At 42.0% G+C, this 13,836-nt stretch overlaps 1 protein-coding gene and 1 long non-coding RNA gene across 3 annotated transcripts in view; one reads left to right on the forward strand and one right to left on the reverse strand.

The window, feature by feature from the left end:
• The window catches only part of LOC309639532, a 79,154-nt gene that overhangs the window by 12,504 nt on the left and 52,814 nt on the right, over positions 1-13,836 (forward strand). The window contains exons 3-4 of the long non-coding RNA XR_014251707.1: positions 4,399-4,464; positions 5,099-5,169. This is a non-coding gene — a long non-coding RNA (uncharacterized lncRNA). The remainder of the gene's footprint in view (positions 1-4,398; positions 4,465-5,098; positions 5,170-13,836) is intronic.
• ATP2A2 (ATPase sarcoplasmic/endoplasmic reticulum Ca2+ transporting 2) overlaps positions 5,769-13,836 on the reverse strand; it is a 62,595-nt gene continuing 54,527 nt past the window's right edge. The window contains exons 16-21 of one of the 2 annotated variants that reach the window (XR_014251689.1): positions 13,430-13,632; positions 11,879-11,964; positions 11,477-11,610; positions 10,739-10,856; positions 9,055-10,654; positions 5,769-6,568 (exon numbers count right to left, since the gene is read on the reverse strand). Coding sequence is in view for 1 of the 2 variants with exons in the window: in XM_082416770.1 (XP_082272896.1) it covers positions 6,555-6,568; positions 10,534-10,654; positions 10,739-10,856; positions 11,477-11,610; positions 11,879-11,964; positions 13,430-13,632 (676 nt within the window). In the remaining variant the exon portion in view is untranslated. The remainder of the gene's footprint in view (positions 6,569-9,054; positions 10,655-10,738; positions 10,857-11,476; positions 11,611-11,878; positions 11,965-13,429; positions 13,633-13,836) is intronic. The other variant, XM_082416770.1, reaches the window with a different exon arrangement.

The raw sequence follows: 13,836 nt of genomic DNA on the forward strand, positions 1-13,836 counted from the left end.
TTTTGTAGTTATTTTTTTCTCCCTTTCTTCTTTTGTTCTCTTCCCTTGTGGGGAATATGCTACTAAACAAGCAGTGGATCACTGAAGAAATCACAGAAGAAATTTAAAAAATACTTGAAGACAAATAAAAGCAAAAACAGAATGATTCAAAATCTGTGGGATGCAGCAGAAGCAGTTCTAAGAGGGAAATTTATAGTGATCCAAGCCTAGCTCAGGAAACAAGAAAAATCTCAAACAACTTAACTTTACATCTAAAAGAACTAGAAAAAGAACAAACAAAACCCAAAGTTAGTAGAAAGAAAGAAATCATAAAGATTAGAGCAGAAATAAAGACTAAGAAAACAATAGGAAGGATCAAAAAAACTAAGAGCTGATTCTTTGAAAAAATAAACAAAACTGATACACCTTTAGCCAGACTCATCAAGAAAAAGAGAGAGGGCCCAAATCAATAAAATCAGAAATGAAGGGCTTCCCTGGTGGTGCAAGGGTTAAGAATCCGCCTACTAATGCAGGGGACTCGGGTTCGAGCCCTGGTCTGGGAAGATCCCACATGCCATGGAGCAACTAAGCCTGTGCGCCACAACTGCTGAGCCTGTGATCTAGATCCCACAAGCCACAACTACTGAGCCCTCGTGCCACAACTACTGAAGCCCATGCGCCTAGAGCCCGTGCTCCGCAACAAGAGAAGCCACCACAATGAGAAGCACGTGCACTGCAACAAAGAGTAGCCCCTGCTCACCACAACTAGAGAAAGCCTGCTTGCAGCAACGAAGACCCAATGCAGCCAAAAATAAATTAAAAAAAAAAAAGAAAGAAATGAAAAAGGAGAAGTCACAACCAACAACCCAGAAATACAAAGGATCATAAGAGACTACTACAAATAACTACATGCCAATAAAATGGACAACCTAGAAGAAATGAACAAATTCCTAGAAATGTACGCTCTCCCAAGACTGAACCAGGAGGAAATAGAAAATACATAAACAGACCAGTTACCATTAATGAAGTTCAATCAGCAATAAAACAACTTCCCCAAAACAAAAGTGTAGGACCAGATGGCTTCACAGATGAATTCTGTACATTTAGAGAAGAATTAACACCTATCTTTCTCAACTATTTCAAGAAATTGCAGAGGAAGGAATGTTTCCAAACTCATTCTACAATGCCAGAATCACTCTGATACCAAAACCAGACAGAGATGTCACAGAAAAAGAAAATTAGAGGCTAGTATCACTGCTGAACATAGATGCAAAATCCTCAAGAGAATATTAGCAAACCAAATTCAACAATACATAAAAAGGATCATACACCATGATCAAGTGGGATTTATCTCAGGGATGCAAGGATAGTTCAATATCTGCAAATAAGTGTTATATACCACATTAACAAACTGAAGAATAAAAGCCAGATGATCATATAAATAGATGGAGAAAAAGCTTTTGACAAGATTCAACATCCATTTATGATAAAAACTCTCAACAAAGTACATATAGAGGAACATACTTCAACATAGTACAGGCCATATGCTCGCCGCAACCAGAGAAAGCCCGCGCACAGCAACAAAGACCCAACACAGCCAAAAATAAAAAATAATAATAAATTTATTGTTTACAGGTGACATGATACTATACATAGAAAATCCACAAGATGCCACCAAAAAATTATTAGAGCTCATCAATGAATTTGGTAATGTTGCAGGATACAAAATTAATATACAGAAACCTGTTGAATTTCTATACACTAACAATTAAGTATCAGAAAAAGAAATTAAGAAAAAATCCCATTTATAATCACATCAAAAAGAGTAAAATACCTAGGAATAAATCTAAGGAGGTAAAAAGCCTGTACTCTGAAAACTATAAGACACTCATGAAAGAAGCTGAAGAAGACAGAAACGGAAGAAAGATATACTAATGGATTGGAAGAATATTGTTAAAATGACCATACTATCCCAGGCAATCTACAGATTCAGTGCAATCCCTATCAAAATACCAGTGGCATTTTTCACACATCTAGAGAAAATAACTCTAAAATTTGTATGGAAACAAAAAAGACCCTAAATAGCCAAAACAATCTTGAGAAAGAAGAACGAAGCTGAAGATATGTTCCCTGATTTCAAACTATACTACAAAGCTACAATCATCAAAATAGCATGGTACTAGCACAAAAAAACACATATAGAGCAATGGAAAAGAATAGAGAGCCCAAATGAGCCCACGACTATATGTGCAATTAATTATGACAAAGGAGGCAAGAATACACAATGGGGAAAAGACAGTCTCTTCAGTAAATAGTTTTGGGAAAACTGGACAGCTACATGCAAAAGAATCAAACTGGACTACTCTCACACCATGCACAAAAATAAAGTCAAAATGGATTAAAGACTTAAATGTAAGACCTGAAACCATAAAACTTCTAGGAGAAAACATAAGCAGTATGCTCTTTGACATTGGTCTTAGTAACATTTTTTTGGATCTGTCTCCTCAAGCAAGGGAAACAAAGCAAAAACAAACAAAGTGACTACATCAAACTAAAAAGCTTTTGCACAGCAAAGGAAACTATCAACAAAATGAAAAGGCCACCTACTAAATGGGAGGAGATATTTGCAAATGATACATATGACAAGGGGTTAATATCCAAAATATGCAACTCAGCATCAAAAAACCTGATTAAAAAATGGGCATATGATCTGAATACAGTTTTCCAAAGACATACAGATGGCCAACAGGTACATAAAAAGATGCTCAACATCACAGTCGGGGAAATGCAAACCAGAACCACAGTTAGCTGTATTACCTCACACCTGTCAGAATGACTTATCAAAATGACAACAAATCACAAGTGTTGGGGAGGGTGTGGAGAAAAGGGAGCCCTCGTGCACTGCTGGTGGGAAAGTAAATTGGCATGGCCACTAAACAGTATGGAGGTTCCTCAAAAAAAATAGAGCTACCACGTGATGTAGTAATTCCACTCCTGCGTATTTTAGAAAAGATACATGCACCCCTATGTTCACTGCAGCATTATTTACAATAGCCAAGACATGGAAGCAACCCAAGTGCCCATCAGTAGATGAATGGATAAAGATGTGGAACATAGCAATGGAACATTACTCAGCCATGAAAAATGAAATTTTGCCCTTTATGACAACATGGATGGACCTGCACTTGAATATTTCACTGGGCAGAAAATGTGTATTGGACGTCATTCCTTGCTGGCTCATAGATCTAACCTTGGGTTTTCTGAAGGCTGCATAATACTCCATGGTAAGAATGTTCTTAGTTTATTTAACAGCTAGCTTGTTTATTGATGGACATACAGGCTATTTCCAATCTTTTGCTAACAATAGTGCAGCAGGATTATGTTTGGCTTTGTAAACATGTGGGGGGATTTCACCAAAGTGAAGTGCTTGATCAAAGGGTATGGATGTTTAAAAATGTCATAGATACTGTCAGATTCCCCTCTAGAGATTGGGCCAATTTATATTTTCACCATCAGCATGAGCTGTTTCCTAATGCCAGCTGCAAAGGAGAGATCATTAAACTTTTATCTTTGCTAGTATGTTTAGAGAATTTGCTCTTTGTTATATGCATAGCACATCTATTTTACTAACTCCAGAGAGGTGTATGCTATTCCAAAAATTTTACATTTTTATGTAGTCAAGTTTATCACTCTCCTGGGATTTTGTGTCATGCTCAGAAAGTCTTCTCAGCTTCCATGTTTTCTCCTGGTACTTTTATGACTTTAAAAAAAAAAAAATCTCAGATTTGCGAAAGGCATAATGAACCCCTACATACATGGCACCCAAGCATTACTTACAGAAGTGAAACTCTGCTCTCCCTCCCTCTTGGAACCACTATCCACCTACACACTTCCTATCCCTGTGGCTGGTGTCTGTGAACTTGTTATCTGTTTGCTCCTAATCTACAGAGGTGAGGAGCTTGCACTGTGAACCCACCACATGGCTATTTAGTTTAGCTGACTTTCTGTGAGCTGGACTTTCTCATCAAGGAAGCTAGTGCACATGCCTTAGCACAGACAGGCACTGGCCCTAGGGCCAGGTTAAAGAGTATAATATGGTTATGGAGTTCCCTGGTTGTCCAGTGGTTAAGACTCTGCACTTCCACTGCAGGGGGCACACCACAGGTTGGACCACTGGTCAGGGAACTAGATCCTGCATGCTGTGCAGTGCAGCCAAGAAAAGACAAAACAAAAAAAACCCCACTATGATATGGTCTTATTTTGTGTATTTTAAACTTGATATTACACTGACTGCACTTGGTGGCACTGTGCAGGGAGGTTTATTTGCTGATGCCTGGTTTGTTTATTCATTTTCACTGATGCAGTGATTTCAACATGCCTTAAATATACTTACCCATTTTCCTATTGTTGGTCATTTAGGTTGGTGCTTTTCTTTTGGAAACATCCTGGTATGGCCCTTCCAGCACTTGTGAGGAACTCCCTAAGGTAAGGACCTGCCAGGTTGTATGTTAAGAGCATCTGTAAATGTACCAGATGATGATACCCAATTGCTCTACAATGTAAGGATGGCCCATTGTCCACATCCTTGGTATTAGAAGACCCATTTTTTTTGTCAATTGATGGGCATGAAATGGTATCTCATTGTGAATTTAATTTGCTAGTGAGATTGAACATCTTATATTTACAAGTTTTGTTTATATCATTTGGCCATTTTTCTTTTGGGGGTATAACTTCATTTTTCAAATCTTCTGATCCATTTGCAGTCGACTGGGTGTGAGGGATACAGCCATATTTTTTTTCAGAATAACCAGTGACATAATGGATAACCCAACTTTTACCTACTAAGCTAAAATGCCACCTTTCTCAGATAATACATTTAATGACTATAGGTTTTATACCTGAGGTTTGTACCCTTCCTTACTACTCTTGCATTTTCTTCATTTTTATTATAATCAGTCCGATTAAAACACTTGTTGATATTTTCATATATTATTAATAATGTATGACGTGTGTGTCATTCATACTAAGATGTTAATTCCCCCAAATTATTAAACTTTCCTAAAAATAAGGTGTTCTCATTGATCCAGTATGACCATTGCTCCTTTCTGTTCACTCCTAGGCATTCTCCCTTCTCTTGTCTGACTACAGTGACTCTCCAGAACAGTGCTAAGTTGTGGGCAATAGTGGACGGTGAGTGTAATTCTGGAATTCAATACTTCTGGCTTATTTTTCATTATGTCAAAAAATGGGAATTATGGGTACTCAAAAGTTTTTTTTTTCCTTTACAGAATGGATGTTAAAGTTTATCAAATATTTTTCCCATGTATATAGATTTCAGTTCCCTTTTTTGGGGGGGGGGGCTCCTTTCTCTTTTTTTTAAATTGGAGTATAGTTGGTTTACTCAGCTCTTTTCTGTATCTCTTAACAGTGGGAATGTAAAATTTTACATTTTGCATCTGAGTAGTATTACACGTATCTCTCCATCACTATAGTCTCCAAGCTGCTGACAACTTTTAAATCATGTTAATTATCTCTGAAAACCCCACTCATGACACACTCTTTTTCTCATACTTGAGGGGAGACAGGAACCAGGGCAGGAATATTTTATAGATCTCATGTCACACAACCAGACCTTCTACCACTCTGCTCTCCTATGCAGAAAGTCAACAGGAACTTTCTGTCCCTTTTATCTACCTAAGGGCACAACTGCTCAGGGTGCAGGTCTGGAGGCCCTCAGTGCACATCACCCACCCCTCCTGCAGGAGAACAGTCAACACCACACTGTGAACTTATCGTAGAATAGATTTATTTACCTGAAACCATGTCTGTGCAACGCCTGTTACCAGCACAGAAACAAACTGCTTTCTATTTACAGTCTAAGTCAAACATGCGTTGTGATAAATTGACGTTTAGCATTTTATTGATATAAATGCATCACAATATTCGTATTGCACCAACATCTGTCTACTGCTTCTGATTTCATTAAATAAGTTACATTTAATACAGTGCAAAATAGCTGCACACTCAAAAAATAACTGAAGTTATGAACTGGAAGCCTACATTTTTAACCATTCAACACCTGTAGTGTTTTCAATAAATTTATAAATAAGCAAACTGTACAGGGCCAATTAAAAAGTAGCATGTTTCAATGACACCATAGAGAAATCTGGCTACTTACAACTGAAGGCATGCATTACAACTGAATATTGTACATTTATTTAAGCTATGACATCTTGCACAGAGAAATATGGAGACTTGGCTGATGGCTTCTAAGTTCTTGGATAAGGTTTCAGAACCTCATTCTTCTTGCAGCAAAGAAACCAAATTTCTCTGGAGAGGCTTTCTGATTCATTAAGCTAAACTGTACATTTGTAATTATTTTGATTTAAAAGCTAAAAACCCCACTAGTAATACACATTTCCTCCACATAACACACAATGAGTTGGGGAGTTTTTTCTAATTTTCTTTTTCCCCCCAACATCAATCATGCAGAGGGCTGGTAGATGTGTTTCTAAAAAACGCACATGCACGCAACTGAACACCCTTAAATTTCTGCAAAATGGTTTAGGAAGCGGTTACTCCAGTATTGCTGAAAAGGAAAGAGAGAGGAAATCAGCTTTATGAAATATGGGGAGGAAATGTTAGAATAACTAATTTAAGATTAATAGTGACAGATGAAAAGGAATATTCGGTTTGATCTTTTAAGATTTTAAGACTAGCATTTCTGATCAACTGTCCCTGAGGGGTTGCCCACACAGGGTAGCATCCAGAAGCACTGGCTCAGCAACACAGGCCCCTCATGTCACCTGGCTACAGAGAATCCCACCAGGCAGACACTTAATCGCTTCAGGTATAACAAAAGTTAAGAAGTCCTCGGTTAGCAGTGCAGAGGGTAAGGAAGGCGAAGCAGAGTGAGCAGCGTGGTAATCAGCGCCAAACCCCTCTCCTTCCTTCCCCGGGGGCCAGCCTCTGGGCTGCACCCAGTCCTAGAAGGGGAACTGCTTATCACTGTTCCCTTTCAAGAAAAAAGGCTGCAAATTACCCTCATATGCAGGGTGGTGGTTTTGACACAATTTGGTGCATCCGCACTGCAGACACCAACAGGCTTGGCAGACACTGAGCTAACGCTTGTGGTCTTGGATATTCCTGAGGTCTGCCCACCACACAGACATTCAGGGGCCCGAGGCCCCAGTTTGAAGGTAACGTGGCAGCCACTGCTTGTGAGGGAAGGTGGCAGTTGCCCTGCTTGTCTCTGAGCTCCTGCAGCTCTCCCTACCCGACGTGTCACCTGCACTGTGCAGATGCAGAATGAGCTGCTGGCACAGTACCCCACTTAGGAAACGTGTAAGACTGCCACCTCCTGGGCAAAGGGTAAAGCTCTACTAAAGAGGTCAGTCTGGGCATGGGGTGGCAAAAACCAGAACACTGATGGGATGGGCCTTCAGCCCACTTGCCCGTCGAGAAAGAACCTGGAGCAAGTTTCAGGCAAGAGCTGCCTGAGAGCATGTGACATGACGGGTCTGAGGATGGTGCCGTCCTATCCAGCTACTGATGGCGGCAGAAGCAGAGAGGCCAACAGTGCCTTCCTGCGGGTACTTGGTGAGGATGGGGCTGGGTACCTGCTGCTCCCTATAGGACAGAGGCCAGGGATGTGCCCACAGCAGCACTAACTACTGAGGAGGTGCCAATGCAGACGTTTTTTGGCAGCGAAGCCTGAAACAGAGCAGACAAAAGGACTCTGCACCACTGGGTCTTTCCCACTCCCAGCTGTCTGAGTTGAGGGAAATGGGTGCCTAAACCACCTCTGTGGGCTGAAAAGGCCTGAAGCTGAGAAAGCACAGGGTAACAGCCTTCCATACCATTCAACTTACTTTGTAAGGGCCAATAATGATCAAGGAACTGAGTCAGGAAAAGTTGACCACTGAATGGCACCCCACCCAACAAGCTCAGACATGCTGGTTTGGTTTGCAGCTGAGACACATTCCTTGCATTTGATCTGCTCAACCTGTTTCTACACCCCATAACGCTAAAATTGGCAAAATGTACCCGCTACATTCTCTGCCAAGCAAACCAGCTTACCCCTCCTCTGAGAGGCCTCCATGAGCCAGGCCAGGACTCTAAATTAAGAATCCGCCTCCACGTGCCCTTTCTACCCCCTTACACAGAGACCTCTTAACTTCGCAGCACCTTGTCCTGCTTGATACCTGTTAACCTTTCCCCAGACTCTCAGCATTTACATCATGTCTTCTGGCTGGCCCTGTATCCAGGGCCCAAGTACCTTCAAGTACTCACAAGAACTCTTGGGGCTTCACGTGGAGGGAGCTACCACCCTGAATACCGAGCTGCTGCCTAGGCCCTCCTTCACCCTGGCTAATGATGGGGCAGGTTGTTTGCTAGCTGAGCAGAACTATGGCCAATATCTTTTCTCTCCCGGGTACGTTAAAACACAGTTAAATCTCAGCCGCAAAGAGTATGACCCAGAAGGTGGAAAAAGGTGGCCTATTTAAAATGAACCAGGGAATTCCCTGGCAGCCCAGTGGCTAGGACTCAGTGCGCTCACTGCCGGGGCCCGAGTTCAGTCCCTGGTCAGGGAACTAAGATCCCACAAGCTGCGCAGCGCAGCCATAAAAAGAAAAAAGTCATGCAAAAAATGATGCATGAGTTTATTGGTTCAGTTACTTGCTTTCACTCGCTTTTTGCTTTTTAATGAACCAGGTAGCAAGATTCTGGGACGAGTCCTTGCAGCTAACAAAGATCAAAGGAACCATGACAAGTTTTTTGTGAATCCTCATCTTGGCATTTGTGAAGGCACCTGTCAGTCTGACCAAAGCAGAACTACCTTCTCTTCCCCCAGGCCCTCCCCCACTAACATGTGGCTGTGCTGTTGTCCTAGGCAGTGGGTGGCGTCGAGAACAGCTACCCCAGCCCACAGGTGCGTAGGTGCCACATAAAATCGTATGCCCGCTGCTCTCAGGGTGCCTGACATAAGGGGCTTACTCATTAGTGTCATATAGCCAGCTCATTTAGTGGCAGTCACCTTTAGGCTAAAGCATCCAAATTTCAGGGAATACTCACGTTAGTTGATGGATGTTGGAAGGCATTGGAGGAAAACACCACAGTTAGGACTGTTAATGACTTTCACACTGTTGGTTAAGACTGATCTCGAACATGCGCAAACATTTATCATAGTAACGATGGTGGTGGTTAGTGCCACATTCAAATAAAAATAGTTCTATACAATATGTTCATTTGGTCATGTGCTATTTACAGATTTTACAAAACACATACACACACATACACACACACACACACACTTGCCCTTATGTCCTCTACACCAGGCTAAAACAGGCCAGCAGAAACTTGCATAAAAATGTATCACAGATAACAATTAGTGCCTATACACTAAAAATAAAATTCCTACAACTACCTATGCAGCAGAACAGGATCCTTCTTCCCCTCAAGCACAGTAAAACTAAAAGTAAAACTAAGAACTTAAGAGAAAGTTGGACATGTTAGTTCAAACTAAGCCACTTAAGAGTTAAAAACAAGACGGTTATTTTTCTCTGTCCATTTAAAATGTTTTATTTTTCTTTTTAAACTAGATTGTGAAGTGCCACTGAAATAGGCAATGTTGGCAAAACAATGTCTGTTACAATAAAATACATTAGACATTTAAATAAATAACCTTAAAAACTATGTGAGGGGACGTGAACCCAGTCGATTGAATCTGGAACAATGTTTTCTGCACAAGCGAGAACAAGCATACCTCTTGTTAAGACTGATGTAAACAGAACCATCAAAACCCTACAGGAGAAGCAGCCGAGCGGGGTCAGGGTGGAGGTGGGGTGGAGGTGAACAAGGGCCAAGGGGTGAAGGGGTGGGGGGCAAACCAAAAAAAAAATACTGACTGAGGTAGCAGTACTCTGCTCAGTGCAGAAAAATTGGCTTATGAATAAAAATTAGACTGTGATCTCAGATTAAATCCAGATGATCATGCAAAAGACACAATACATGCTATTTAGTTTTAGAAAAAAACCACACACATTCATTTCCTAAAATCTGCTGCCAATTAATTTGCTGACAATGTCTGCTGGCTCAACTATTTTTTTTTATACAAGGATGAGTATTAAACAGAACACTGTACATGCTTTTTCATCTACAAAAAAATATTTGCATAAAATAGTGTTAGTTCTCTGTACATGTCAATGGACACTTTAATTATGTGTATAAAAAAGGAAAATCTTGCCCCACTGGAGTCAGAAAAAGCAAAACAAAATCTAGAGTATGAAACCTCCTTCACCAGCCAGTATGTTCATGTGAAAATTCAGCAGAAATAGACAGTTGCTTTAAACAATAAAAAAATTAATTGATTAAGTTAAACATCATCTTTATGCAAAACTGTCAGTCAAGACCAGAACATATCACTAAAGTTAGTGTCTGTGCTATAGACCCAGATCACCAGAGGCATTATGAGCAGCACAAAGGGCCAGGAGATCCCATCGGTGCATGCTGAGAACGAGCAGGATTTGGTGGCAGGCTGCACACACTCTTTACCAGGTTCTAGGTAGTTGCGGGCCACAAACTTGAGGGTCTCATCCATTAGAATCACAGGCAAGGAGATTTTCAGCACCATCAGCCACTGGGTCAAATTCAGTGGTGTGATCTGGAAGATAATCTGAAACACAAAGAAACCTCATCAAGCTCCCCAACTTGCTGGACAGGCAGCCAGGCCCCAGCCCAGGTTCCCCCCACCGCTTACTGGCAAGGGTTCCACGTAGAGGATTAAGAAATGGAGTGACATGGACAGGCAGATGGAGCCCACGAGCCAAATGTTCTCCCAAGGGGGCATCCTCAGCAGGGACTGGTTTTCAGACAAGCTGCAGAACAAGGAGAGGTAGGTGGGTGAAATGTGCCTGCTGAAAGGGCAAAGGCATATGCCATCACTGACAGAGACTGTTCAGAACCACACTTCAATAAAGCGACGGCTAACTTGGCATTGCCTATTGCCTACTGACCTAATTCTATTAAGTTTCTACAGTGGCAAAGTTAAGGAAGAATGCTGATGTAGGACAGACTTCCAATTTAAATCTAGGCTTCAGCATAGCAATCCCATTTCAGTGTGTTTCAAAGCTGCTCTCAATTGCCCTTGACACTTAGGCTATTTTGAAATTTCCATTTTTGTCACTGGCTTAATTAGATGATACTGTTTGTCTCAATGCTAAAGGGCAAGAGCTCCTTCCCTGTGGGCACTGGCACACAGGGGTGCAGAAGTCCCTATTTTTGGCCACTGCTGTCTCTTGAAGAACATGTGGCTAAGCACTCCCACTACTTCCTGGAGGTGATGATGACTTAAGCTCTTAAAACCGGTGCTGCTTGTTCTTCCTTTTGGGGAGGGCGGAGCTTTCCTGTGATTCTCAATCAACCATGACACACACACAATCCCCCAGCGCCCTGGCTATCAGGCTCTTGCCCCAGCATGCTGAGAAGACTCACTGACCTGTTGAGGGCGTTGCACATCTCTATGGTTACTAGAACAGAGAGCGCCATTGTCATTGGGTATGGGGATTCAAAGACTGTACAATCCACTCCTTCAAAGTCCGGGTTGTCCTCTTTACACTGTAGGAAATGGCTCTGCAACAAAAGCCCAATCAAGTTCCTGATCAGCCAAGGACATTTCCAAAGTCCACACCAAGCCCAGAACACAGACCCACACAAAATCTCACCGCATTTCCCAGAGAAGCCCTGGTCCTTCAGAATAACCTTAGATGCAACTGCTTATTGTTAAAGTATTAAGATTATTTGACTGACATCCAAACCATAGAAAGCTCAAGGACAACTTTGTTTGTGAAGACTTACAACACTTTGCATCTAAGGTACAGAAAGAAAGGTGGCTACGTACCAGCTGGTAGAAGGACACTCTCGGACCACCCTCGGCAGCAATGAACCACCACGCAGCAGCACCCACAGTAGCAGCGCCAACGTAACCTGGGAACAAACATCATGACACTAACACACATGGGGTTTACGGCCTGCAGCGTTACTGCAGGTGCTGCCTCGTGGGCCAACCCCTAGGACAGAGATCAAAGACATGGTATGTCAATGAGCCTGTGCTGCCACTAGCACCTGCTCGCTCGCATCAGATAAAGCAGCTAAGCTGACGGTTTCCGCAATGAGAAGGGTGTCTGTGGTACAGAAGAACCAGGCAACTTTTCCTCCAGAATTTGTGAGGAAAAGCACCTACTAGAATTGGTAGGACCTTTACACTAGCCATGCCCTCTGTAACCAGCAGCCAGTATGTTAAGGCTGCAGGCACGTGTTCTCCATGTAAGGAAGGCCATGCTGTGCTGGAGCACCAGATGACACCCGTCATGACTTTCTGGCAAACTCGTGCTACCAGTTATACACTAATCTATTTGCTCCATCAAAGGCCTGGCAGAACCTTTATATGGAAAGGCCATTAGAGCAGTTAGTGCAGAACGCTGGCACATGGCAGTGCTTGAAGCCAATTCTGGGACCATCCCCTCCCCCACCCCAACAATTTTGAATTCAGCAAGTTTATTATAAAGAAGCAACAAAGGGTAGTGGAGAACACAGGCACTTGAGAATAAGAGACTGTCCCAATGCAGTAGTATCCAGTAGTATCCACTGAAAGGTCCAAGTGCACCCCCTCTAACCCAGCAATTCCAACAGAGCAGTAGGCAGGTGGTGCCCAGCGATGAGGCAGCTATACTAGTACTGATGTAAAACTACCCAAAAAACAGAAATACAAAAAGACAAGGTTCAGCATACAGATGTGTACAGCATGCCATCGCTTGCGAAAATAAACACCTAAGATGGATCTATTTGCTAGAGTATCCCAAGAAGGCATGCCGGAGGGGAACCAACTGGTTGAGAGCCTTCCTGCTTTATGCCACTGTGTGCTTTTTGAGTGTTAAATCATGTGAACATATTAAAACAAAACAGTTTCCTATGGGACCCTAAGGAAGTCATTTAACCTCTCTCTGGGCCTCACTTTCCTAACCTATGAAACGAGGAAGAGAGAAGCAGCATCCTGGGTCAGGACGAGGTCTACAAAGACAACACATGTGGAAGAACCAACCACTGCTGATGAATGCACAGATCGCTTCTCTCACTTAGGGAAAGGGGGACTTCGTTTTACATCTTGGTCATTTAAGGCCTCAGTCGTCCCTGTATTTCCTTTGCCCATAGATTAAATCTGAGAACCTCATTCACAAAGGCCCATGGAAGAACGAGGATGCTCAAGTAAGGGACTAACTTTACTGTAAACTGGGTATACACATACACAGCTCATTAAACTGCAAGAGGGCAGTCTCCATATTTTGCTACCCTAATATGGGGATAGAAAAAAATGTGCTTTTAAGGGATGCATTTACAAAATTTGGACTCAAACATTCGTTTAAAAATCAATAATATAAAAAACTGTACTCACAGCCAATAGCCAGGTAACGGAAAAAGAGCCACCCACTGATCAGTGGTTCCTTTGGGTTCCGGGGTGGTCTGTTCATAATGTCCAGATCAGGAGGATTGAACCCCAGTGCAGTGGCAGGCAGGCCATCTGTCACCAGATTGACCCAGAGCAGCTGGACAGGAATTAAAGCCTCAGGAAATCCAAGGGCTGCTGTTAGGAAAATACTGTTTCCATCCAAGGAAAGAAGAAAAAGACCCCAAATTATTTTTGGCCACTATTTAAAATAACATCACCACTCCATCTTCCTCCATAAAAATCAGTGGACAGCAATGATTGTTTTAACTTTTTCCCTGGGCAATCATAAAACATTTATTATATCCAATTCCAAATTAACTTTTACAAGACTAAGAATTTTATGTTACCTTATA

The sequence above is a fragment of the Balaenoptera physalus genome, assembly GCF_965194825.1.
Source record: "Balaenoptera physalus genome assembly, chromosome: 12".
Lineage (NCBI taxonomy): Eukaryota > Metazoa > Chordata > Mammalia > Artiodactyla > Balaenopteridae > Balaenoptera > Balaenoptera physalus.